General features: G+C 35.0%; 2 protein-coding genes across 2 annotated transcripts in view; one reads left to right on the top strand and one right to left on the bottom strand.

Moving 5' to 3' along the window:
• The window catches only part of LOC147824987 (uncharacterized), a 59,242-nt gene extending 54,314 nt beyond the window's left edge, over positions 1-4,928 (bottom strand). Inside the window, exon 1 of the mRNA XM_087188034.1 lies at positions 303-4,928. Within this exon, the coding sequence (XP_087044160.1) occupies positions 475-1,026 (552 nt within the window). The 5' untranslated portion in view covers positions 1,027-4,928 and the 3' untranslated portion in view covers positions 303-474. The remainder of the gene's footprint in view (positions 1-302) is intronic.
• Slc35a1 (solute carrier family 35 member A1) lies at positions 625-24,222 on the top strand. Its single transcript, XM_004860235.4, has 8 exons — positions 625-662; positions 4,924-5,101; positions 13,936-14,095; positions 14,248-14,400; positions 18,112-18,178; positions 20,119-20,295; positions 20,733-20,867; positions 23,410-24,222. The coding sequence occupies exons 1-8, from the start codon at positions 647-649 to the stop codon at positions 23,535-23,537; spliced, it is 1,014 nt and encodes a 337-aa protein (XP_004860292.1). The 5' UTR covers positions 625-646; the 3' UTR covers positions 23,538-24,222.
• Positions 24,223-24,339: the final 117 nt, after the last annotated feature.

The raw sequence follows: 24,339 nt of genomic DNA, 5'->3' as shown, positions 1-24,339 counted from the left end.
ATCAGCGTTTAGTGAATGTAAAGATTATAGTGGTTAGAGTGCCTGCTGATACATTTAATATTTCTGAGGCCCTTTTGTTGTCTGAAAATCATACAGTTAGAATGTATGGCTAGATAGTCAAGGACAGTGCTGACGTACACAAGACTTATGAATCATATATAAATTATACTAAATTTACACAAGAGACGAGCGAGGTGGAAGTTATAAAAGATGAAAATAATTTCTGTTACTTTATGAATTCTGGGATCTTCTCTAACAGCTTTGACAGGAATGAATCTCCAAGTCTAACTGCAAATCCTTACTTGCGATGTATCGCCTTTGTGAGGACTACAATTCCCAGAAGGCAAGACTCGGCTCCCTCGACTTTGCTTCATTAGCTGGCCTGGAGTTGAGTTTCTCAGAATCACTCCTCAAACGAATTTTCTCACTCTTGTCACCACCTCGGCTGTACAGACCACCCCATTCATCCTCTCTTCAGGAGCCGCTCGGATTCCACCGCTTGATTACAGCGGTAGCTGGGCCGAACAGGCGGGCCGCTCTAGGCCGAGCATCGTCATCTCTATGACCCCAGGGGGGCGGTCCCCGAGTCAGCGCAGGGCGTGCGGAGGGGGTGCGCGTCAGTTCCGCGCGGGGCTGTGCGAACGCCATGGCTACTCCGAGAGGTGAGGCTGGGCCCCTTGGGAGATGGGTGTCTGCGGGGACGGCCTGCGAGAGATAGTACTGGCTGCCCTTGTCTGGCGGGGCTCCAGGCTGGGCCGAGCATCGGGTGTCAGGATTTGGTGTGGAGCTGCGGGCTGTCAGCGTAGAGGGCTTCCCGCTGCGGGTGCCCTCCCTGCGTTTGGAGACTGCGCTGCCTCTAGCAGCTGGTAGTGGGTAGGAGCCGCATTCTGGCTGGCCGGGCCGGGCCGGTCCTGCTCCATTCATCGGGACAGTTCCGGGTCCTGGCCAGCGCCACCCGGCTGCGATCTCAGGTACGCCGGCCCTGCGGATGTTTAGAGGCTTAAAGGCTGCTGAGCACGAAAACATTACAGAGGCATTAAAACAGCACCGAAACCACAAGGAGATGCAGAAAACTAGTCGGTAGGAGTTCCTCCCTAGGGTAATGTGTGTAGTTAGAAAGAATACTGATATTTTGGGTCGGAAGTAAAGTCCTCCCTCTCCCAAGGCATGGCATTTTCGGGCAATAATATTTGGTGACTAATTGCCTTTTAAAGAGGGTGAGTCTAACTCCAAGGCACTTGTATTTTGCTAGTGGTTTATACAAGTTGGAAGTAGAGCTGAGTTTTCTGTACTATAGAGCAGTCGCAAGGAGACGCTGGACAACACCCTTTCCGCATAGAACAGTTGGTTTCATCTCTAAATAAATGTTGAACACTTAACATTCTGTTACATGGGTGCCAAATTATTTTCCTTGTTGAGACATTTATCACCAGGCCTTGCTAGGGGTCGTCATCAACAGTTGCACATACTGCTTTTAGGCATTGTCCCATTTCAAGTTAAGTGTAACCTTAAAAAGGTTTTCTGTAGCAATACAAGAAATTCAGGGAAAATGATACGATTATTTTGATAACTAACAGAATAGCAAGATTGATGAATGAGCGCTTAAAGATTACAGAATTATTACGTGAAACAACTAACATATAGATTTAGGCTTATTACTAGTACATATTTATTGTGCCTTGATGCTGTTACAAGTCCTGTATTCCAGTACAAATATATCATCCTAACAAAATTACAGTTTCCATAGCTTCAAGATATTTACAAAGGATTTATCTGGGACTTCCCCAGTGTCTAGATTCTCAGGTATTATAGTGTTCCCCATAAAATATAACAACAGAAATGTATGTAACTCCAGGTTTTTGGGGACATTTCCCACACAAACACACTGTGTGGGAGCTAATGGGAACTTTGTGAGAAGGGGAAAAAAAGTGTTAAGATGTGGCTGCCACTTGAGTTGTGGGCTAAGCTTATTGTTACCTGCCATGGGCATGATTTGAATTATCAGGAAAGCTTAATTACATGCCACAGACTTTTTATATTACCTTGTAAAACTTGGAATTCCTAATAATTGAAATTTCATACCGGGAAGTATGTGAGTTGAATGAAGAAATATTTTGATTTAAGGGTAAAAAATGTCACAGAAAGCCATGCTTCAAAATATTTTTTTAGAAACTTGATATGTTTTCTGCCACCTGCCTCACAAGCGCAAAGACCCAAGTTCGATCCCCGGTACCAAAAAAAAAAGTTGATGCATTTCTAAAATGGTATTACCTATCAGAGTCTTATATATTTTACAAATATCTAAACATACTACTTTTCTACTTAGGTTAATATTTTCAAGAATATAATGTATGTTTCCATATAATCATTATGGAAACAGGTATATTTTCAAAGTTGACAGTATATATTTGTAGGCTATAAATACTAGGTTTAATATTTAAACATTCAATATGTTGTTTTTGGAATCAGTAACCTGTAATAAAGTAGATGTAAGCCAGGCATGGTGGCATAAACCTTTAGTCCTAGCACTCGGAAGGCTGAGGCGGGAGGATTGCTGGGAATTCGAGGCCAGCCTGGGCTACATAGTTAGTTCAAGGCCAGCCTAAACTATGTATTGACACCTGTTTCAGATAAATAAATAGTAAATAAGTAAGTGAATTATAAAGTACTGATGAGCAGACTTTCTGTAAAGGGCTACTGGTCTGTCATAATTACTCAATTCTGTAGTACCAGGGCAAAATACTGTATAACCAAAACAGTTTGGAAGGAAATGAGTATGGCTTTGTTCTTATAAAAGTTCATTATGAACATTGAAATTTGAATTCTGTATCACTTTCCTGTGTCATAAAATTTTTTAAAAAAAAATTTTCAATGATTTAAAGATGTATAAACATTCTGAGCTTGCAGGCCATGTGAAAATGAATGACAGTATAGTTTGCTTCTGATCTAAGGAAGTGTTTTCTTCTGTACTGATTAATTAAAAATCATTGCTGTTTTAGTTTTGGTCATACATTTTCCCCTTGCATAGGAAAGTTTTAGAACAAAGGAAGTATTGTACTGGTCTCTTTTACTTCCTTTTACATAAACATTGCTTTTTGGCTTCTCAGAAGTTTTGAAAAGAAAGTTTAGGCACTTACAAGCTCTATTTCTTTTGTTTGAGCATATTACTTTTTAGTTAAGACTTGATGTAACATTTAAAAGTAATGTTTTGGTTTTTTTTTGGTACGGGGGATTGAACTCGGGACCTTGTGCTTGTGAGGCAAGCAGTGGCACCACTGAGCTAAATCCCCGGCCCTAAAAGTAATGTTTTTCAGCACGAGTTTCTGAGACATTTTTTAACCCTTAGATCAAAATACTACGTCAAGTCTTAAAAATATAACTACTGTTTACAAATTATGCTTTAATTCAGCCAGGGAGACTATAGTTTTTAAGAACCTGTTTCTACGTTAAGTTCCTATGTTGCTGTATTTAATGGCACTGTAATCTGAAACACTCATTTTATTTATGATAGTCATCTTTGAATTGTGATTAAACTTCCAGAGCAGTGAACAAAAGGATATTTAGCTACTAGTTTTAGTAGCAACATAGTCACTTTATCTCTCTTAACTGTGGTTTGTCAGAGTATGACCCAGTGACTGGCCAAATCTGAGTATTTATTTTTTGAATGACCCATGAACTAAACATGCTTTTTTCTTTTAATTAAAAAGTTTAAAAAAATTTTTGAGGCAGGGTCTTGCTAAGTTGCTCAGGTTGGGTTTGAATTTGTGATCTTTTTGACTTAGCCTCCTAGAATGCTTGGTGCGTGCCACCATGCCCAGGCCTAAGAATGTTTTTTTTGTTTGTTTTAACAGATGAATTTTCGCAGTTGATTTAATGACAAATCACTAACTTCAAACACCAAGCAAATGAAATGTCACCTTCCTCAAATAATTCCATTGTTATTAGTGCAAAACATTGTACTTAATTTTAATTTATAAAACATTGTACTTAATTTGTAAAACCATTTGTGGTGACTTTTTCTCCTTATCTTTAACTTGTCTGAAAAGTAGAAATAGTTTGAGCCTTGGGTGATGGCAGTATCAGTGCAGGAAGTATTTGTGGTTTTACCAAAGGTGTTGAACTGGCTCTGGCACCTGAATGATGGCTGCTGCTCAGGTATACTTGCAGGCAGTTCTTAATCTGTCCCTCAGTTGTACACTTCCTGCATTTCAAATTTTGTACAGCTTTGTTGATACTCCATTTTTATATTATAAATTGTTTCTCATGCAGTAAAATGAGAGATAAGATATATTTTGACTTTTAGGGGCTGGGGATTTAGCTCAGTGGTTCTGGCGCCTGCCTCGCAAGTGCAAGGTCCCTAGTTCGATACCCAGTACCAAAAAAAAAAAAAAAAAAAAAAAAAGAAAAGATATATTTTGACTTTTATAAAGTTCTTTGTTAAGCTCCTTTATCACTCACTTATTCCTTTTGGCTTTTTCTCTGCTGTTTTTAAATTTGGAGTATACACTGCAGTTGCTTTCATGTTTCTTTCACAAATTTGTAATCATAAAGATATTTAAAATATGTAAATTTCAGCATCTTAGATTTACTATGCATATAGTCTTGCAGTTGGAACACTGGATAAAACTTTAATGTATTAATATTTAAGGTTAGTTTGTGTCTTTTGTTTCATATAACTGGAAGATACTGGTTTTAAAAATGTCATAGGTTTTAAAAAATACTTTGTGCTGGAAATTGGAAAGCATTTTAGGCCATAACTAGTTGATTAGCTTTTTAAACATTTTTTATTTTTATTAGTACCTGACTGCAGTACATAATGATTATATTCATCAGGAGTTGGTACCTGTACATGACACAAATGACTAGCTCTTATATATATAATCTTGTCTATTAAATAATATTTTTGTTGCACCTATTTTCCAGAAAATGTCAGTTTACTATTCAAATTATACTGCTTGACAGTGATGACCTTGGTGGCTGCAGCTTATACCATATCTTTAAGATACACAAGGACTACAGACAAAGAACTCTACTTTTCAACCACAGCTGTGTGTATCACAGAAGTTATAAAGTTATTGCTAAGTGTGGGACTTTTAGCTAAGTAAGTATAAATACTTTTAGGGTATTATTTTTTCCCTTAAGGTATTTTATTGGAAAATTCAAGCTACATCTTTTTGTTTGATTGCTCTAGAGCAGTGTTTCCTAACTATGGGTGATTTGCTCCCTAGGAGATATTTTTGGTAGTCATAACTTGGGGGGATGGTATGGCATCTAGTGAGTGGAGGCCAGAGGCTGCTAAACATCCTGTAAGGTCCAGTACAGCCCTATGCAACAGTTATATCCAGCTCTATTTGTCGGTAATGCTGGGGTTGAAGAGCCCTGCTCTACAGCAAGAGTTGTCAAACTGTAGCCCATGGGCCAAATGTAGCTTGCTGCCTGTTTTGGTTGCTGTAGACAATATATAGTTCACAAAGCCTAAAATATTTACTATTTGACTCAAAAAAGATTGCCGACCCCTGTTTTAGAGGAATATAATAATAAACATTTATTGTTTCCTGTGTTAAGTGCTACCTAGTGCTTTTCATGAATTTTTTCATTTAATCTTTATGCAGTTTTGAGGTAAGTACTATAATTATTCCTATTTTATCAATACAGCATATGAGGTGCTTCAAGATTACGGTATTATGTGGTAATGCTTGGCGCTGAGTCAGTAACATCATATAAGAATCATTTTAGCTAAAGATGCAGTGAGAGAGAAGGGTAATCATAGGGACTCTGCAGTAAGACATTTATTCCTAGACTCAGTGGGATTATGGGTTCACACACATTTCTTAACCTTTTAAAAATTGTTAGTAAATGACTTGAGCAAAGATTTATGAAATAGGGACCTAGGTGAGAATTCATACAGATTTCACTATGTGTGTTGGTAAGAGTAGAGTAGTATGGAATAGTATGTGTATAGGTTCTTAAGTGGAAATAGACAAATTACATTTAAAGAATTTGAAACTTTTGAAACTCATTATTTATTGAGTAGTTTCTATGTGACAGTTTTTATACTGGATGATGGTATATAGGTATGAATGAAAAAGGGTCTCCATCTTTAAACAGATTTAGTTTTGAAGAGACAGAAAATAAACCAGTAAACACACACATGATTTCACATGATCATGTGAAAAATGATTTGAAGAGAAAAGAACAGAAAAACAACTTGAGACTACATGGTAGATGGCTTCAATATATTTGAACTTAAAATTTATGTTGTAGATAGAGATACTACAGCAGCCTAACTGGTCAGGTTAGTAAAACTAGACCTTCCATGTAACAAAATTCTGGAAGATTGCCTTTTAATTATGAAGTTTTTCTTTCTGAATTATGTAAGATAAATGTGAGTCATCTTGTACCTTTATAAGGCAATGTTTCAAAGGCAAAAGTCTAAAACTCCAGAACAACTTCCATGTAACAACTTAGGAGTTAACAAATTAATATAATCTTAAGGTTTAGCTTCTATTAAGAAAAAGTTCCCCAACTTCCAAAGGGACAAAAAAACAGTTAACTCAGGAATCACATAGATCTGTTAGAGCATGATATTGGCTATTTTAAATTATAAGAGCAAATCATGGTTCAGTTTGTTTTGCAACTGTGGAGAATTTGTGGAAATCACTATGAAAAAACAAAACAACAAAAAAGCACTGAAGCCCAAGGTATAGCAGTTGGGCCAGTTTTTCCACCAACCCACCTGCATAGACATTTTCTTTTATTTTATTGCTTGGCATACAGTGTTTCTTGCTTTTCTTCAGTTGTTCAGTGTTGCAGGTATAGTTAGTTGTTTTGTGGAAACTTTTTTGGAAATTATGTCAAAATACAAACAAAAAATTTTGAAAATTTACCAGGCTAGTCAGATTATGGTGCTGAAATAACAGCAGTGTGGAAAAAGCAATAGTTGCTGTGTCTGTCACCAGCATAACATACAGGCCAGGATCTTGTACACAAAAACTAGGAACAGAAAAAGTCAGAAACCAAAATTGATTCATAGTGTTGAATTTGTATATATTTGATAATTCTAACCCATTGATGTTAAAATAATTTTCTAGACCAGTTTTCTTTGTGTTCAAAGTAGAAGCAGTATTGTATCATCTGAGAGAAAAGATGAAAATTTCAGGATATTATGGGAGAATGTGGAATAATTATATTAGAAATAACTAAAGCTTTAGAGCTACTATTTAAATGGAAAACTCTTCTTTAACCCACTCTTTACTGTGTGATAAACCACAGTAACCTTATAGAGTTACAGATATTTTCCAGGAACTTCAGTTTATCTGCCCTATCTGCAGAGTTTACTCTCATTATACAGACTATCAGTCTGGCTGCTTATTTAGTACAGTACAGTGATGTTCTTTGGTTAGTAATACATTTAGTCTTGGCTAATTGTTAAAGTAATCAAATATTATATGAGGTGAAGGACAGACTTATTGAGGTGGCACCAGAAACTCAGTGTCTTATTAATTTTACTTATAGAGAAACATCACTGCCACACCCAAATAATCAGTGCTTCACTCCCTCTGAACATTTGAAGCATGTAGTCTTACTAAGGCAGGTTCAAGATACTGTTAATAAGACATAATGAGTCCGGGCATGGTGGTGCACACCTGTAATCCCAGCACTCAGGCTGAGGCAGGAGGATTGCTGTGAATTCGAGGCCAGCCTGGGTTACATAGTGAGACCTTGCCTCAAAAAACAAAACAAAACAAAACAAAAGATATGATGGGGTAGTCAGTTTCATTTAGCAAATATTTATCAAGTCCCAATTATGAGTTTAACACTGTTTTAGATACAAGAAATAAGGTTGCATTGGAGATTATAGTTTATTGGAGAACCAAATGTTATGGTAAATTAATAATAAATTGACAGTGTCATGAAGGAAAAATAGAGGGTGCTGTAAACAAGTATAGTAGATTGGATTGGAGAGTTTCCTCCCTGAGGAAGTTGCATTTAATCCTAGACCTGAAGATTGACTAGAAGTTAGGTAAGAAAAGAACGATGAGGGTGAAGAAAATGCTGTTTGAAATTCTTGAGGCAGAAAAAATGTTATTTAAACATTATCAGTATGTCTGGAGTAAGGTCATCAAGGTATCAAGAGTCAAGTACAAGGGGTGGGGATTTAGCTCGGTGGCACTGCACTTGTGAGGCAGGCGCCGAGGTCCTGAGTTTCATCCCTGGTACCAAAGAAGAGTCCAAGTACAATAGGAAGTCATTGGACAGTTTAAATCAGGAACAAACATGGCCAACTATTTTGCTTCCAGAGTCACTTTGACTCCTTGAAGGAGAATGGATTGGAAAGTTGAAAGTGCGGTGAAGTGTAAAAGTTGAAAGGAGAAAACCTTATAGCATAGGTGATGAAGAGAAGTTAATGCTCTGGAGATATGATCTATAGGACTTAGTCATGTGTTTGAATAAATAGTTCTCTTTATTCAAAGGAATTTCATTCAATAAAGTCATCACTAGAATTTGACTAGGAACTGTTACTCTTTGGGGAAATACAAGGTGGGGTTCCTGTGAGCCTCTGGTTATGTTTCTATCAACTGATTAGTTACATAACCTTGATTTGTGTGAGTTTTAAAGACAATTTAATGCTATAGTTTGGAACTTAAATGTCCTCCAATGGCTTATGTACTAAAGGCTTGCTCCTCTTAGGAGATGGTAGAACTTTAAAGGTAGGGCTTATCAGGTAGTCTTCTGAGGATCGTGAGACCTCCGTCTCCTCCTTTCTCTTTTGCTTCTTGACCATGATGAAGTGAGTCATTTTGTTGCCTTGTGCAAAGCAATGGAACCAACTGATCATGGTCTGAAACCTCTTAAACTGTGAGCCAAAAATAAAACCTCTCTCTTTATAAGATGATTATCTTAGGTATTTTGTTATAGTAACAGAAAGGTAACACATTTAATGTATGTTACTGAATAACCAGCTTTGAACTCATGGCCAACAGCACTATAATTTATGCCTGAATGAAGTTTACCTATTACATGTATTTTCTCCATAGTGCTATAGCATTCGTAGAACACTGGGTAGCACTTTAGCACTATACTTGGGGGCCATCTTAAACAGTAAAATCACCAACAAAAGGCATGAGAAAATGAAAAATGTGAACTTCTGGATTATTTTATTGTATAATTCATTTATGTATCATTATTTTGATGCTCAAAATGCCCCAGATTTAAACAGTGGATCTCCAAACTTCCTGTTTCTTTTACATATATTTTCATCAATCTCTGAACAGTTTCTTTTTAGCACAGTAAGTTGCTTTAGGCTTATTTTGTACTTGACCTGCCCAGACACTGAAGTCACATATTTTTTCAAGGATTCTTTGTTCTCTTTATTTTTCACAATATTTAGAAATCAGAACCTAGGTACCTCATGTACACATTGCTTCTGCAGTATCCTTACTTCTAGACCCTTTCAGCCAATAGGAAATATATGCATATGTATATACACTCTTATCTATATCTATTTCTCCATATTTATGTATACCAAGGAGTTATTGGTATGTATTGGTTGATTTCCTACAGTTAGGATCCAGCCTTCCTGAGAAAGATCTAACCTTCCCTTTATTCGTATTTGTTCCCTTCTCAGTAGTTCTGAAATAATAGGTCATTTGTTTCTGTCTGTGCTTAATTTAGAATTCTTCCATTTTTGTTTTTACTTGCAATTTTTAGAATATGAAAGTATACTTCTTTCAATCAGAAGATGTAACGGCAAAAAAAGGAGGAAGAATTAATGGACTTAATTACTTTGATAAATAAGGTTGAGGTGGTCTAACTGGTGAATTTGAGTTATGTGCAAGAGATTGCTGGGCACTATGTAAAATACACTATACTCCATTTTATTTTGTACTTAAATATTTTATCTTTGTTTTTTACACTTGATCTTAGCCAAAAAGCCGAGAAGAGATTTTATCATCGTTTTTTAACACTTAAGTATTTCAAGGTAGTATATTAGAAATCTGTCTCTTTCTTTCTAAAAATTGTATGGTACTCCCTTATGCAGACATAGCCAATGTGCCACTCAGTTGATGGACACTTGGGTTGGTTTCAGTCTTCTACTATAAAACAATAATTATCCTGTGCACACACTGTTGTGCACCTGTGTGATTGTATCACTTTTAAATTGAAAAGAAAATGAGTGAATTCTGCTTTTGAAGAGGAGAAAATTAGAAGTGATGTTACAAAAGCTCTACATGTGAATAAAGTACTTTTAAAAATACTTAAATTCCCAGTTTCTAAGCTATATTTTGAAATGTAAAAATTTTAAAAAATATTTTTCATAAAGCTAATTACTACTACAATTAATAGGAAAATTAAGCCCCATGACACTTATTGGCAATGAGGATTAAAATACACCATTGGTGGTAATAAGGAAAAAGAAGTGAAAGCACTTTCACATTGCCTCAGAACAAACTCAACTTTTTATTGTTTGCTGTTACTACAGTATAAAGACTAAATAATTGTAGCAGGATGTGTACATGTTAATGTACATATACTTTGGGTGTGTTTTAGTAGTAAAACAAAGTATTATATCTTGAGCTACTTATCCACAGTGGATCAGAGAAAACTGTTTTACTATTTCATAGTATCTAATACCTAATATAGCTATCAAATACATGTTACATATTTTCCAGCCCTGTTTATCTCTCCTGCTGGCTTACATTTTTGCTGTGCCTTCATACCCATCTTATAATGAGTTCTGGGTCTTGGAGAAAAAGTCAAAATCATTTACTGCCTATGATGAGTATTTTTGTTCTTAATTTGACCTAATTATTGTTTTTTATATCTGGCCCCTCAAAGATTTGTGTTAATTATACTGAACTTTGCAGATAAAAATTTTGCAACAGAATTTAAATTTCTTAAGCTCATGATTAACTTCTGCTGTGTTCCGTTTTGCACAGTGCCTTGGTAACCTAACCAAGGATTTTATGCCTCTTAGTAGTCCTCATCAGAACAGAAGCTGGAAGAATGAGGCTGGCTTCTGACCAAACATAGGTCAGAAAGGACTGGTTTCAGCTGGTTGATAGGAAATTTAGGGAGGAAGGCAGCAGTGGAATCTCTCTGCAATCAACATGGAGCTTGAGGAGTTCTTCAGGTAACCAAGGTTGCACACAGATTCTATGCCAATGATAAAAATCAAACAGACTGTTCAAATAAGAAATTTAACAGGAAAAAGACATCTAAAAAGCTTTTGGTTATACAAGCTCTCTCATCTTGCATACTTAATTATATTAATAAATTTGTTTTTAACAAAAGGTTCTCGTTAAGGTGCTTGATTTGACTCCTGAGAAAACAAAGTCAGGAAAATGGAAGGGAAAATAGCCTTTAGTTTTTATTCTTATAGTATACTCAAAACTGGTAAATTTAGATTGACCATATATTTTTGTCTTTGTATTGGAAAAAAGGACAATATACTAGTATTTTCTGGAAGAGATACTGCTCTTATCTTTTAAAATAACTTTAGTGAAAGCTAAATACAAAGCTTTAAGAACTATATTCTTAATAAGAACTACATTCTTATACTTATTTCAGTATCTTACAACTATACACTATTCTAAGATACTACAGTGAAATTTGAGCTTTCCAATAGTATTCTCTTACACCTTCACTTCTCTAATACCTACATCAGAGAGGAAAACAGAAAGAGATACCTAAACCTTCCTGGCACTGAAAACATAGCTTTTAAGCATCTAACAAGTAGGATCTGGCCAAAAGAGATGAAAACCCAAAGGTTAATCTTGATACACTGTACTGTACTAGTTTGCCACACTGAAGGAACAAAAAGTACTGATTAGCTGCTAATTTGTTTCATAAGCTTTCATTTTATGCAAAAGCTGAAAAGGCGTAAGAGCTAAGGGAGAAAACAGATCACAATTACACTGATTATTGGTGCAGGTGTAGTGGTTACTCAAGTACCCAATTGGATCCTTTAGCCCATAGTTTGAAGGCCAACTGGCCAATTCTGTTTTCCTTGAATAGCGAAGAAAGTCATTAATATCTATGAAGACTTATTTCTAATGGGTGGAGGTAAAACAGCATTGCCCATAACTGGGTATTAGGGAAATGATAGTAGCCATTATGCCTTTGAGGGTTTAACTTGAACCTTTTGTGGGAGATAGGTGGACATGAGAAGAAATAAAGTGTGAGGATTTGAGGAGTTGTATAAATAGTACCCCTCAGTCATCCCTTTAGAGTGGCACTCAGAGGATACATTAGTATATAAGTCAACACTTTAGAAGGGCATTAAAAATAATAGTACAGTGGAAGTTGTAAGTAGTATTCTGTACTTTACACAGTTTGTAATATTTATCATCTGATACTAATAATTATGATAAACATCCAGTTATATCTTTTCATACATCACCTTTTGAGACAGTTCCTTGGACTGGATTCCTGTGGTGGTTCTTTTTTAATCTTTTATAAGAAAACATGCCAAAATTTATTCTTTATTCTCTGCTTAAGTTGTCAGGAAAGTATACAGGACATCTTAGGTTTCTATTAAGCAGCAGCTAAGGGCTGGATGGTATGTAGCTCAGTGTTAGAGTGCTGTGAAAGGCTCTAGATTTTATCCTTAGCACCACTGACACAGCTGAGTATTTAAAGGCTAATTTTTATACACCTGGAAAACTACTATGTAGATTTTTCAGTAGAGTGTAATTCTTTTGGTATCTTTTTCCTCATGTGAGTTTATAGTCTACCACCAGTCTATGTACATTACTTTTATAAACAAATTTAACATTATGGTGTGGTGTGTGTTGAATTTGGCAATAGAAAAAGGTCTGTAACTACAAGGGATGTCTTTTGTTTGTATGGCCTAGGCCAAATTTCCTGTCTTATTTTCTTGAGTTGAGGTTTAGAAAATGAATACCTAGATACAGGTAATCAGTTTGATATGATGGACTTTCACTCCACCTCAGAACTTAATTATTTTTTATAATATTTAACAATGAAAAAATTCAATTAAAAACTTGATTCTAATGTTATCAAAAATACAGAGGCTTACTGTAATTATCATAAATTACAGCTACCTTAACAAAGATTATGGTTCTTGGAAGGGTATAGTGAGTTGCATTTAGGACTAATCTGATAAAGCACTTTTTGGGGGTATTGATACTTATTATAAAAGTTTTATTTTTATTTTTAGGAAATAAATGAGCTGATTTACAGTAGGGAAGATGCAAGCCAGAGTAGCCAGTCTTCCTGAGCAAAAATAATGCAGAGTAGTTAAGAGCATGCATAATCAGTATACAGTCAAGTAATAAACTCTTTGTACCTTATAGTTTACTTTTGTTGAGATTAATAAGTTATTTGGATTTCCCATAGAATTATACAAATTGGGCTTAAATTTTGAGACTGCTTATAAATTAAAGACTATCTACTGTATTTCCTTAGCCTGAATTCATTTACAAATAATATTGACCTGAATCATTTGATTCCTAATTCATATAACTTCATAACTAAGAACTAAGCTTTTTTCTTTTGTTTGCACTTTAAATGTTATGTGGAGAAAATATTTTTAAAGGTGGCTATGAAGCCTAATTAAAAAATAATCAGATTGAACTTGATGCAGTATGGGTAAAGTGGCAAAAGATTAATTTTTTGTTTCCTCTCATATCTCATTACTTAATATATGCAAAAGCTTCGAAGCTTTAACCAGAAGTGGTAAACCTAGTTAATGTCAGATTTTTCTAAATCTTAAATTTTTTACAATAGAAATGTATTATGTTTCTTTTAATCTAAAATGAGTTGGAAATTATTTTAGAAATTGTGCTGAACTGCATCAGTGGATTTAACACGAACGAGATAGTTACCCTGTGTGTGAAGGAATTTTATTAAAATAATGCTCTTTAATTTTCTGCCTTACCACCTTCCCATTTCCCCATTTTGTTTCCAAAGAGAAACTGGTAGCCTGGGTAGATTCAAGGCATCTGTAAGTGAAAATGTCTTGGGGAGCCCCAAGGAACTGATGAAGTTAAGTGTGCCTTCGTTAGTGTACGCTGTTCAGAACAACATGGCTTTCCTAGCTCTTAGCAATCTGGATGCAGCAGTGTACCAGGTAAGAAAGATAATGATAATGAAAAGCTCTAAAATTTTGAAACATTTTTATTGTAGAAAGATTTCTGCTAATTCTACATTATCAAATAATTTTCTCACTATTATATCAGAAAAATTAATCTATATAAGATTAATTCATTAATTTGTTGCTAGGTGACCTACCAATTGAAGATTCCCTGTACTGCTTTCTGTACTGTTTTAATGTTAAACCGGACACTCAGCAAATTACAATGGATTTCAGTTTTTATGCTGTGTGGTGGAGTCACACTTGTACAGTGGAAACCAGCCCAAGCTACAAAAGTTGTGGTAAGAAACACAATACATACCATAACTAAAGTAGGAAACTTCTGTCTTACTTCAGTCTTGTACACATCAGTCACATTGATTAATACACCATGACCACATTTCTTTAAAATAAACTTTGCCTTTTAGAGGCTTTTTTCTTTAGTTGTGCTATTAAGGATAGTAATATATACTAGTTTTCTATTTCTTGAAGGAATATATTAAAAATATATTAGAAATAGTACCTTATACGTGTTTTCTACGCCTTGTTTTGCCAGTGACAAAAGTGAAGTCCAAAGAGATGCAGTGACTTGTCCAAAGATAAATCATTTAATTTGTGACTAAAACTGTCTTCTTCTACATAGTATAAATACAGGTTTTTACACTTAAAAACATCTCAGAAGCATTAGACAAGGTTTTCTTCATTTGGTGTTCATTCTTTCCCCTTACCTTGATGACAGGAGTGGTGTTCTGGGCATTGATAATGAAAATAGGGCAAAAAAACAAATGCCCTTTAAAGTTTTCAGGAGTGAATATTAAGGTACATACCTAGTTGTTTTTTGTTGTTTTTTTGCTACCGGGGATCAAACTCGGGACCTTGCACTTGTGAGCCCCTGCTGTTTTGTTTTTTTAATACTGTATGCCTCAATCATTTATTTCCCCGAAGAGAAGTAGGAAGTAGAACCCTGATAAATGACTTCCTGAAGGTCAGGGGTTTCTCTCTACAACCAAATATATACTGTTCAACTTTTAGCAGACATAGTTCTTTTATGAAAGGCTGTTGGGAATGGACAGAGAACTTATAAAAATGGCAAGTCTGTTCCTTTTTAGTAGTTACTTTCCAGCTTGGTAGAGAAATGTCTGTTTTCAGAAAATGAGTTTTAGATTAATACTTACTGTCTTCAGATGCTGTGGAAGCATGCTTATATTCTTGGTGACATTTGAAAACATTTATGAGATACATACCATTTAACTCAGTAGAACTTCAGAGAAATAATTTCTTTGGGAAGGCAAAACTTTAAATGTTAAATGTGAAATTTAAGAAACATCTCACTATCAGAAAAACTGTTAGGGCCACCTCACATACATTTGTGAAAAGCTGTTAACTGAAGTGGATTATAGGGCAGCTTATCCTCCTTGGCCCACTCAGGATTCTTTCATATTTTAAGCGGAGTGTGTAGATTCATGTAACTATTTCTCATTGTTCTTGTCCGAATAATTTAAATCCCTACTTCCATATGATGATCTTGTGAATGCTTGAAGATAACATCATATCCCCATTCTCCACGTGTCCCTTCTCTCCCATGTACACAACCCTGTTCTTTCTATGGTATGGTTTCTGGACAGAAACTTACCAGTCCCTGCCCCCAGCCCCAGGGACTCGTTTCTCTTGTAGATACATTGGTCTGTCCTTGTACCTCAGTATGTTCTAAAACTTCACACTATCTCCAGATGTTGCCTGAGTAATGTGAGATATAGCTTGATAATTATGCCCCACCGTGTTCTGAATCAGCAGAAGATTGTATTCTAGAGAGAGCAGGATGTCCATTTTAGAATTGATTATACACAGCTATCTGTAGCTGTGTCACATAAAATTTGTCTCAGATGTCTCGTATAGCAGACTTAGTTTAAACCAAAATGTAGGATATGTTTGTATTCAGGAAGCTCGTCCTGTTAGTTCTTGTGTCAGCGCCTTGAGTCCTTTCCAGTTCTTAAACCTATTAGCTTTCCTTTGAGTAGTATGGTTTCTAGAGTGAGCAAAGATATATGTATCCTTTTAGTCTTAAGTGAAAATTTTAGAACAGGACCAGCATTCCTTAGTGGTTTTGGCATGGATCTCTTAAAAGGGTTTAGTAAAGCCACTGTCTAGGGTTGCTAGTCAGCTATAAAGGCTCAACTAGGCCCAGAGGATGTTTGTGTGGGCTCATCATACTCCTGACAAGTTGACACTGGTTGTTTATCTAGCTTGATTTGACCCTGTTAGCATTTTTTCTGTATGAGCATTCATTGTACTATTATCCTCACTACTGTCTTGCAAAGGCAAAGCTGTCAAATTTCTTGCGAAACATTGCCTTTTTGGAATTCCTCTGATCATTTAACTCTAGGATTCCTTTCAGTAAAGAAATCTGGTATGTTTCACTTAGGGAAACCAAACTATTTTACACTGGTGACCAAAAGTTCAAGTCATCTGTAAAGTATTCTCTTTTAAGTATGTTTATATTTAAAAATTACCATTCACAGAGAAAATAGAAACTAGATTTGGGTAATTCTATTTTCTTGCCATCTCATAGTACATTATCTAGCTCAAGAAACTCTTTTCTCCTTGAATAAACATACTTCTTTATAAGCCTCTGCTTATTCTGAGTTTTTAATTCTTTAATATTACTTTTAAAATTTCTGGTTACATTTCTCTTGGTAATCTGCAGTTCAGTGAAGATGCCTTAGTCATGTTCTTCTTAACTCTTTACCAGAACCTCATTCTCCAGAACCTCTTAATCTCTCTTGAACCATTTTCCCACTAATCATAGAATTCTAACTGTAAATTTATCTTCTGAATTTTGATTTATTCAAGATTGGGGCAATATCCCTTAACTGGGTTATGTTTGACAGTTATTCATGCTAAGATGACATGATTGCTTTCTTGATCCAAAGTGCTGATCATATCCACTTCATCACCTATCAGTTTCTTATCAGTGTTAATGTCCAGAGAATCTGTTTCCATCACTGTTTCTGAACTGTAGAGGTTAAACTGTCAATAAAGCAAGTCAAGAATTTAGCAGACACCCTACTTAAAACAAGTTGCTGGGCTCATCCCTGGGATGGGGCCTGACAATTTCCATTTGTAATAAATTTCCAGGTGATGCTGCTGCAGCTGGTCCAGGGGCCACACTTTGAGAACCACTGGTCTACAGTGTCTTCTGTTTCTCCTTTTATCTTCATACAAACATTTTAGACCAAGCTTTCTCTCTCAGGTACTTACTCTCCTTACATTAGGCTTATTTATTTTGAACAAGGTATAATTCTTCCTTGTAATATTACAGTTGAGTCTCAACCCTCTAATTTCAGCAATATCATTGAGATAGTATTTATCTCAAGGAAAAAGTTAAGAAGGAAGAGAAAATGAAGTTGGAATAGTAGGTTGGGCCCCCATTCACATGCATCTCTAGGCATATCTCCCAGTATTATGATTATTCTTGTAAGTCTCTCCTATATATGAAATATAAAAGAACCAGAGTTTCGTGAGCTTTGTTATTACCTTCTTTACTCATTTTATAGCCATGATTATGGTACACAGAAGGTACACTATAAGTATCTGATGAAAATTCAGTAAGGTAGAGTCTAAAAAGTCAGCCTTCCGTACTGTAGGTGATAAATAATAAATAAATTAAATTGTTACCAGTTTCATGACAACACTAAGGGTTTAGAGTGGTGGCAGAAATCAAAATTAAGAAGCAGGCCAAATATGGAAAACTGTATGCTAGAGTGCTTATTGGTATTAGGAAATAGGTATGACTTTCATATGTGTATGATTTGAGGACACATTTTTAATTGAAGTGCCCTGGTTAATTTTTGGGATGGACTTTTTGTTTGGTCCTGTTTTATTCCACAGAATAGTTGTGTCTGATATGAAATATACTTTTAGTAGAAAATGATAACACAGATTCTTTGTTTAGATTGTTGGATGAATTCTGTTTGTTAGTCACTAAAAAAAAAACTTAAAAATTACTATTATAGGTGGAACAGAATCCATTATTGGGTTTTGGTGCTATAGCTATTGCTGTTTTGTGCTCAGGATTTGCAGGTAAGTCATGAAAAACATCATTTTACCTGTTTATTCTTTTAAAAAACATACTTTAAAAATGGATCTAGTTTACCTTTCTCTAGCACAACAATTTTATTCCTAGTAATCCTTTTATCTTCTTACTTATTGTTCTTTGTCATCTGTATCTCCAGTGTGGCCTTGTTTGACTCAGTTCAGACCTCAGTCCTCAGACTTGCAGTTATCTAAGAATATATACCTGTCATCCTTGACTATCTCAGTCTAGTTAAGAACTCAACAAATGGGGGGAAAAAAGACTCTGAAAGTAGAGAAATTAGGCTTCAGAAAGCTCAACTAAGCTTTCTATTTTTCTAGAAGTGGCAGTGGTCAAACCAGCTCCTCCTGCTGGAGGTTGCTAACGTTACAGCTCAAAAACCTCAAGTTTTCTACTTCAGCAGACTAGGATCTACAGAATATGAAGAGCAGGTGGGTGGAGTATTCCTTAGAAAACAGTACAAAACTGCTGAAGGGGAGAAAAAGAACATAAAATCACATCAAGAAAACAAGGAAGTATGAGGTCATTATGTGTAGGGACAACTGTTTCTCCAATGAATCAAGAAAAAGTATGAATGCTAAGTGCAATGTAAGAAGTAAAAGATGTTTTAGAAGTAGTTCTAACAAATATGAAATTTAAAGTTCTTTTTAGAAAAGAATATATTAGTAAATAGCTATATGTCTTTATCCTTATTTGTACCTATTTTAAGCATTAGGATTTTTTTATTTTTGACTAGAAGTAAACTAAACTATTGCTTGTAAATAAGATGTTTTATAAGATGAGAAATTCTAAATTTAGGAATATACTTAATTAACCATAGTGTCATCCTAAATCTTTATTCTTGGGATCCAAAAAATTAGGAATAAAAATTGAGTCACTCAAGAAATAATATATTTTTAATTTCTAGCAATAATTTTGAACAGTATGTCCAACACTGTATGTAGATCACAATTGAGGAAATGGAAGGTGGTTTATGCTTAGAGTAACTAAGCAGTGAATAAATGATTTTCCCAGACATAAGATCAGAGGTAGAAGAATAACCATTTTATGTTTTCATTCTCTGGCTCTTTCCAGCATAAATTCATCAAAAATATTATTTTTCATTAGATTTTTACATTGATAAATGTTAGTACCACTTCTGAAGTCCTTAATATGTTTATAACTAAAACTTAATATTTTTAAATATGCATTTGTTCAAATATAAGGCTTACAAGTAGGCTATATGATTTTTGAGGGTGGAAGTGTCATGTACTTTTAGAATGTCTGAAAAGTATCTTATGGACCCTCAACCTCAGAAAGCAGATGCACACACAGTTTATTATCTAGTTAGGGATTCATGATCCTTCTGACATTATATATAAACTTGCTTTAAAGCACAGTGGCTTCACTCAGCAAGTTCTAGTAAATTTTATTTTGGTTGTGTCATTCTGAAAAAACTAAGAGGTGACTATGTAGATTATTCTGCAAAGACACACATTAAAGGGTATGATTAAGATAATTCCACCTACTAGTATAGTTTTCCAGCTGACTAAAGCAAGTCTTTTATTGGCATTAAGTGGCACTGCTTTCAAAAATCTATCTTGTTGCTATAATAAATGCAGAAATGTTCTTAAAATTTAACAGCCCCTTGTCAAAGGTAGCTTATAAAATTCCCTTTTAGTTATGTCTATAAAAATACAAATCAGGGCCGGGGATTTAGCTCAGTGGTTCTGGCGCCTGCTTTGCAAGCACAAGGTCCCGAGTTCAATCCCTGGTACCAAAAAAAAAAAAAAAGCAAATCATTATCATTCAGTATATGTGTCACAATGTACATAATAAATGTATATTTAAAGTATGTTCATTCCGAAGTTACACTTTGTATCTTTAGGCTATGTTCTAAATGAAAGACATTTGAATTTACAATATCTTTAATATTTTCATCTTTTAGGAGTATATTTTGAAAGAGTCTTAAAAAGTTCAGACACTTCCCTTTGGGTGAGAAACATTCAAATGTATCTATCAGGAATTATTGTAACATTGGTTGGCGCCTACTTGTCAGATGGAGCTGAAATTAAAGAGAAAGGATTTTTCTATGGTTACACATACTATGTCTGGTTTGTCATATGTAAGTATCTAGAGGCTCCAAGTAGACCCATTTTATTTTTTTGAAGTTAGATTTTTGTTTTAAGCTTTGTAGCATTTGAAATTATTCCTTTGATACTGTCAATACCAGTTTGAAAATTTTGTTTTGGTTTTATTAACTTACTTTTGTGGCATATCCATCCCAAAGCAATTTTGCTTTCACAATCAAAAGTATCTAATGTGTTAGCAATAAATGCGCACAATTACTAGACCACACAGCCCTTTGGGCATCTGAGAGCCAATGTTATGTAGGAACTACTCAATTTTAGCACAGATTCTCTCAGATGTCTACTTCTAGCAAAGTCATATTTTCCTTTTCCTAGGTAAATTAGTGTGCTATCTCTGGCAATGAAAATTACCTTCCCGTCATGCAATGTTTCGTTTGAGTGTTAAGATCTTATTTTTTTTTTGTATCCCAAGTTCTTGCAAGTGTGGGAGGCCTGTACACTTCCGTTGTGGTCAAGTACACAGACAATATCATGAAAGGTTTTTCTGCGGCAGCAGCCATTGTCCTTTCTACCATTGCTTCAGTGATACTGTTTGGATTACAGATAAGTATGTTTCAGTTTGTTTTAAGTTTACATGGAAGAGCCTTTTACTTTCATGATTCATTTCATCTCTTATTATAACTGGCAGTTGGAGTCAGGTATGGTGGCACATACTTGTAATTCTAGCACTCAGGCAGGATCACCACGAATTCAAGGCCAGCCTAAACTACATAGTGAAACCCTGTCTCAAAGATCTGAAACCAAAAAACCAGCAGTTGGCCATACTGCTTATAGGAATTTCTAGTTTTGTTACAATTTATCCTGTAGTACAGTAGTTCAGAGTTGTGTGAAACGTGTGTTAGCAGTACTTAAGTTGTTTAAATAAATCGTTCTAGAGCTGAAGTTGAACAGTACTTATTCTGTGTGAAAGCTAGGGGCTACTCAAGTTATTAAAGAGTGTGTTTGCAATTGAGATCTTCCTGTTTTTAGAAACAGGATGACTTGAGTGAGTCCGGTGAACAAACAATTTTGGCCCTGTGTCTGTAGGTTCTGCAACTGTGGATCCAACTCACAGATGGCAAATATTTGGGGAAAAAAATTGTTTTTATATTGCCTATGTAGAGACTTTCTTGTCATTTCTTGAACTATATAACAATAATTTATATAGCATTTACATTGTATTAGGTATAATAAGTAATCTATGATTTAAAGTATATGGGAGGATGGGTGTTAAGTTGCCTGAAACTTGAGTATCCACAGATTTTGGTATTTGAGGGAGGTGCTGAAACAAGTACCCCTTAGATGCTTAGGGATAACTGTAGTGTGATTGGGCGCTCAAAGGAAGAGATAGGAGGACTTTAGAAAAATGATTAGGAATGATTTAGTAAACTATGTAGGCTTATTTTGAGGAAAGCAGAAAACATGTTTTATTTATTTATTTATTTTGTTTTTTGTTTTTTTGAGACAGGGTCTTGCTATGTATTTCAGGCTGGCCTTGAATTCACTATGTAACCCAGGCTGGTCTTGAACTCCTGGCGATGCTCTTGCTTCAGCCTCCTGAGTGCTGAGATTACAGGCATGCCTGGCTAACATGTTTTATCTTTTCCTTTTCCATGTATCTTCCTGTTTTGAACTTAGTTCAATATAAATTTTTTTATACAAAGATAATTATTTCATTTAATATGTATCTAATACAAAATTCATTATTATAGCTGGCATTTGGGCACCACTGCTGTACTAGTCTAATACATTTTCCCTAGCTCTCAGGTCTGTCATTAAGTTGGCTTAATCACCTACGCTGTCATATTGACTTAGCACTTCAGGGTGCTTTTATGCTGTGTAATAATAATTTTCTTTATTGATCAGATATTGTACCATAAACTAATATATGAGGAAAAGTTGTCAAAGGTCTAGGTAAAGCAAAAGAAGTAGAACTGGCCTATATTTGCATTTCATTTTAGAGTTGATTACTCTTATAAATGCAAATAGAGGAATACTCATGTTGCAGAAAAACTACAAACTAGAAAAACTACTCTGTAGTAGGGTACAAATCCTCTCTGCAGCCTTGGGAAAGTTATATAACCTGTGTCTCCCTTTTCTTCATCTGTACAAATGAGAATAATGTTGCCCATCTCCTAGGGTTGCTATGCAAGTGATCTTAGAATAGTGCCTGGCACATAGAAAGTAAGCTCGTAAGACCAGCCATTTACCATTGCAATGTTAGGTATCTCCAGACCTTCCCTTCTCTTAGATGTTCTTATCTGATTAGGGTAAAATTTTAATTGTAGTTCTCATCCATCCTTAGGTTCAACATTAATCTTTGTCTTTTCTCCTGAGAAAAATTTGCTTTTGGTTAATGTTTTGTCTTGGCAAAATTTTTCTGTTAACTAGTTAGATGTATGATATTAACGACTCTCCTCTTTGAAGGCAAGGATGGTCCTTTTTAGTTAAGAGTGAGGTAAAATCATAGTGTGACCTCATTTTTCTGCATGCCATTTTTAAAAGCTATGAAGACCGTGCAACTGCACTTCACATAGAATATGTTTCAGCTTTTAATAGAATGTACAGTTGTGATATAAGCACTTATTTATATAACGCCTACATGTCAAGTTTGGAGAAGTTGTAATTCAGTCTATCAGGAAATGTAATTTTATACAGTAAATTACCATTTCATTTCCTATTTAGAAATTTTTAAAGATTTGAATAATTCATCACCTAACTCTTAAGTTTTGTTCAACTTTTTTCCAAAATTTTACAGATTTCTGTTGTCATGGGAAAGCTATATCCCATTTATTTTCTTTTGTATTCACATGTATTTTATATTTACATACTTCCTTTAAACCTGTGTAGTTTATAAGGGAGCTATTACGTTGTCAGAGTGGTCCAAGATACTGTGTCTTCAAAAATGTGACATGATTAATCAGTGACTATCACTTCCTTGATTTTACTTTTTGATTTTTTTTCTAAAATGGGTAACCTTTCTAAAATTTACCATCATAAAAATGGAATATTTAGCTTTCTCATATCACTATTAAAATTTTTTAAAAATTTAAATTGATGACTGTTATAGTTTTAAAGACATAAATACAGCCTAATTTTTTTCCCCCTAGCACTCACCTTTGCTCTAGGTACCCTTCTTGTATGTGTTTCCATATATCTCTATGGATTACCCAGACAAGACACTACATCCATCCAACAAGGAGAAACAACTTCAAAAGAGAGAATCATTGGTGTCTGATTTGAGCCTCAAAAGATTCCTACTATGACTAAACAGCTTGGATTAAACTAGAGCCTTAAGTCAATCCCAGAAGGTAGCTTAACTAGGAACAACAAATTAACTGTATGGCCTAAGAACCAAGAAGAAAGCGAATTGCTAATGCAGAGATGACTGCAGACCTGTTGAGGGACAAGCTGTTTTGTTTTAGAATGAAGGAATTTATTACTGTGTATATATAATGTATATTAAGTATGGTGATGATATGGTATTAAAAATCATATGAAGCTATGAAATCAAGTGATAAGGTATGGAACACTATTTAAAGGTTAAAGTGCCAAAGCCATTTCTGTACTAACTGTTCTGTTGTTCAGGTACCAGGGGAAGAGACCTCTCCTTGTTCTCTAGTTCATTCACATACAATATTTTGACTCAGTAGCAGTAAAGACCTGCTTCTTACAGTAAGACAGAAACAAGACAAGCTAGTTCAGAAACAAACTGAATGTGTGACTTCTCAAATGGAATCTATTTTGTAACTCAGGCAATGATTTCTGGCGGTGACTGAGTATTCCTTTAGTGTTGTATTTGTGCCATTCATTGTCCCATTCATATTTCTTTGCTGTTAGATATACTTGTCTTCAAAAAAAAATTACTAAAATGTCACTTTTATACTTTTTTTAATAAAGTATAGTTGTTGGGTTCTCTGTAATTTGTGAAATTAAGTGTTTTAAAAAATATTTCTATAATGTTAATGGGGGAAATTTGGCAATAAACTTAATTTATATGAATCCTCTTTAATCACTTTTTTGTATTGCAGATAGATATG

The sequence above is a fragment of the Heterocephalus glaber genome, unplaced genomic scaffold (genome assembly GCF_053883595.1).
Source record: "Heterocephalus glaber isolate CG9 unplaced genomic scaffold, H.glaber_assembly_v1.0 deba00001523, whole genome shotgun sequence".
NCBI lineage: Eukaryota > Metazoa > Chordata > Mammalia > Rodentia > Bathyergidae > Heterocephalus > Heterocephalus glaber.
The sequence above is the reverse complement of the archived record's forward strand: the minus strand, read 5'-3'. Positions and strand labels throughout refer to the sequence as shown.

Bases quoted from the DNA above. Each gene is read 5' to 3' on its own strand.
- Slc35a1 (XM_004860235.4), top strand. The intron at 20,296-20,732 runs GTAAGTATCTAG...TTGTATCCCAAG, and splicing joins CTATGTCTGGTTTGTCATAT to TTCTTGCAAGTGTGGGAGGC. The intron at 20,868-23,409 runs GTATGTTTCAGT...TTTTCCCCCTAG, and splicing joins ACTGTTTGGATTACAGATAA to CACTCACCTTTGCTCTAGGT.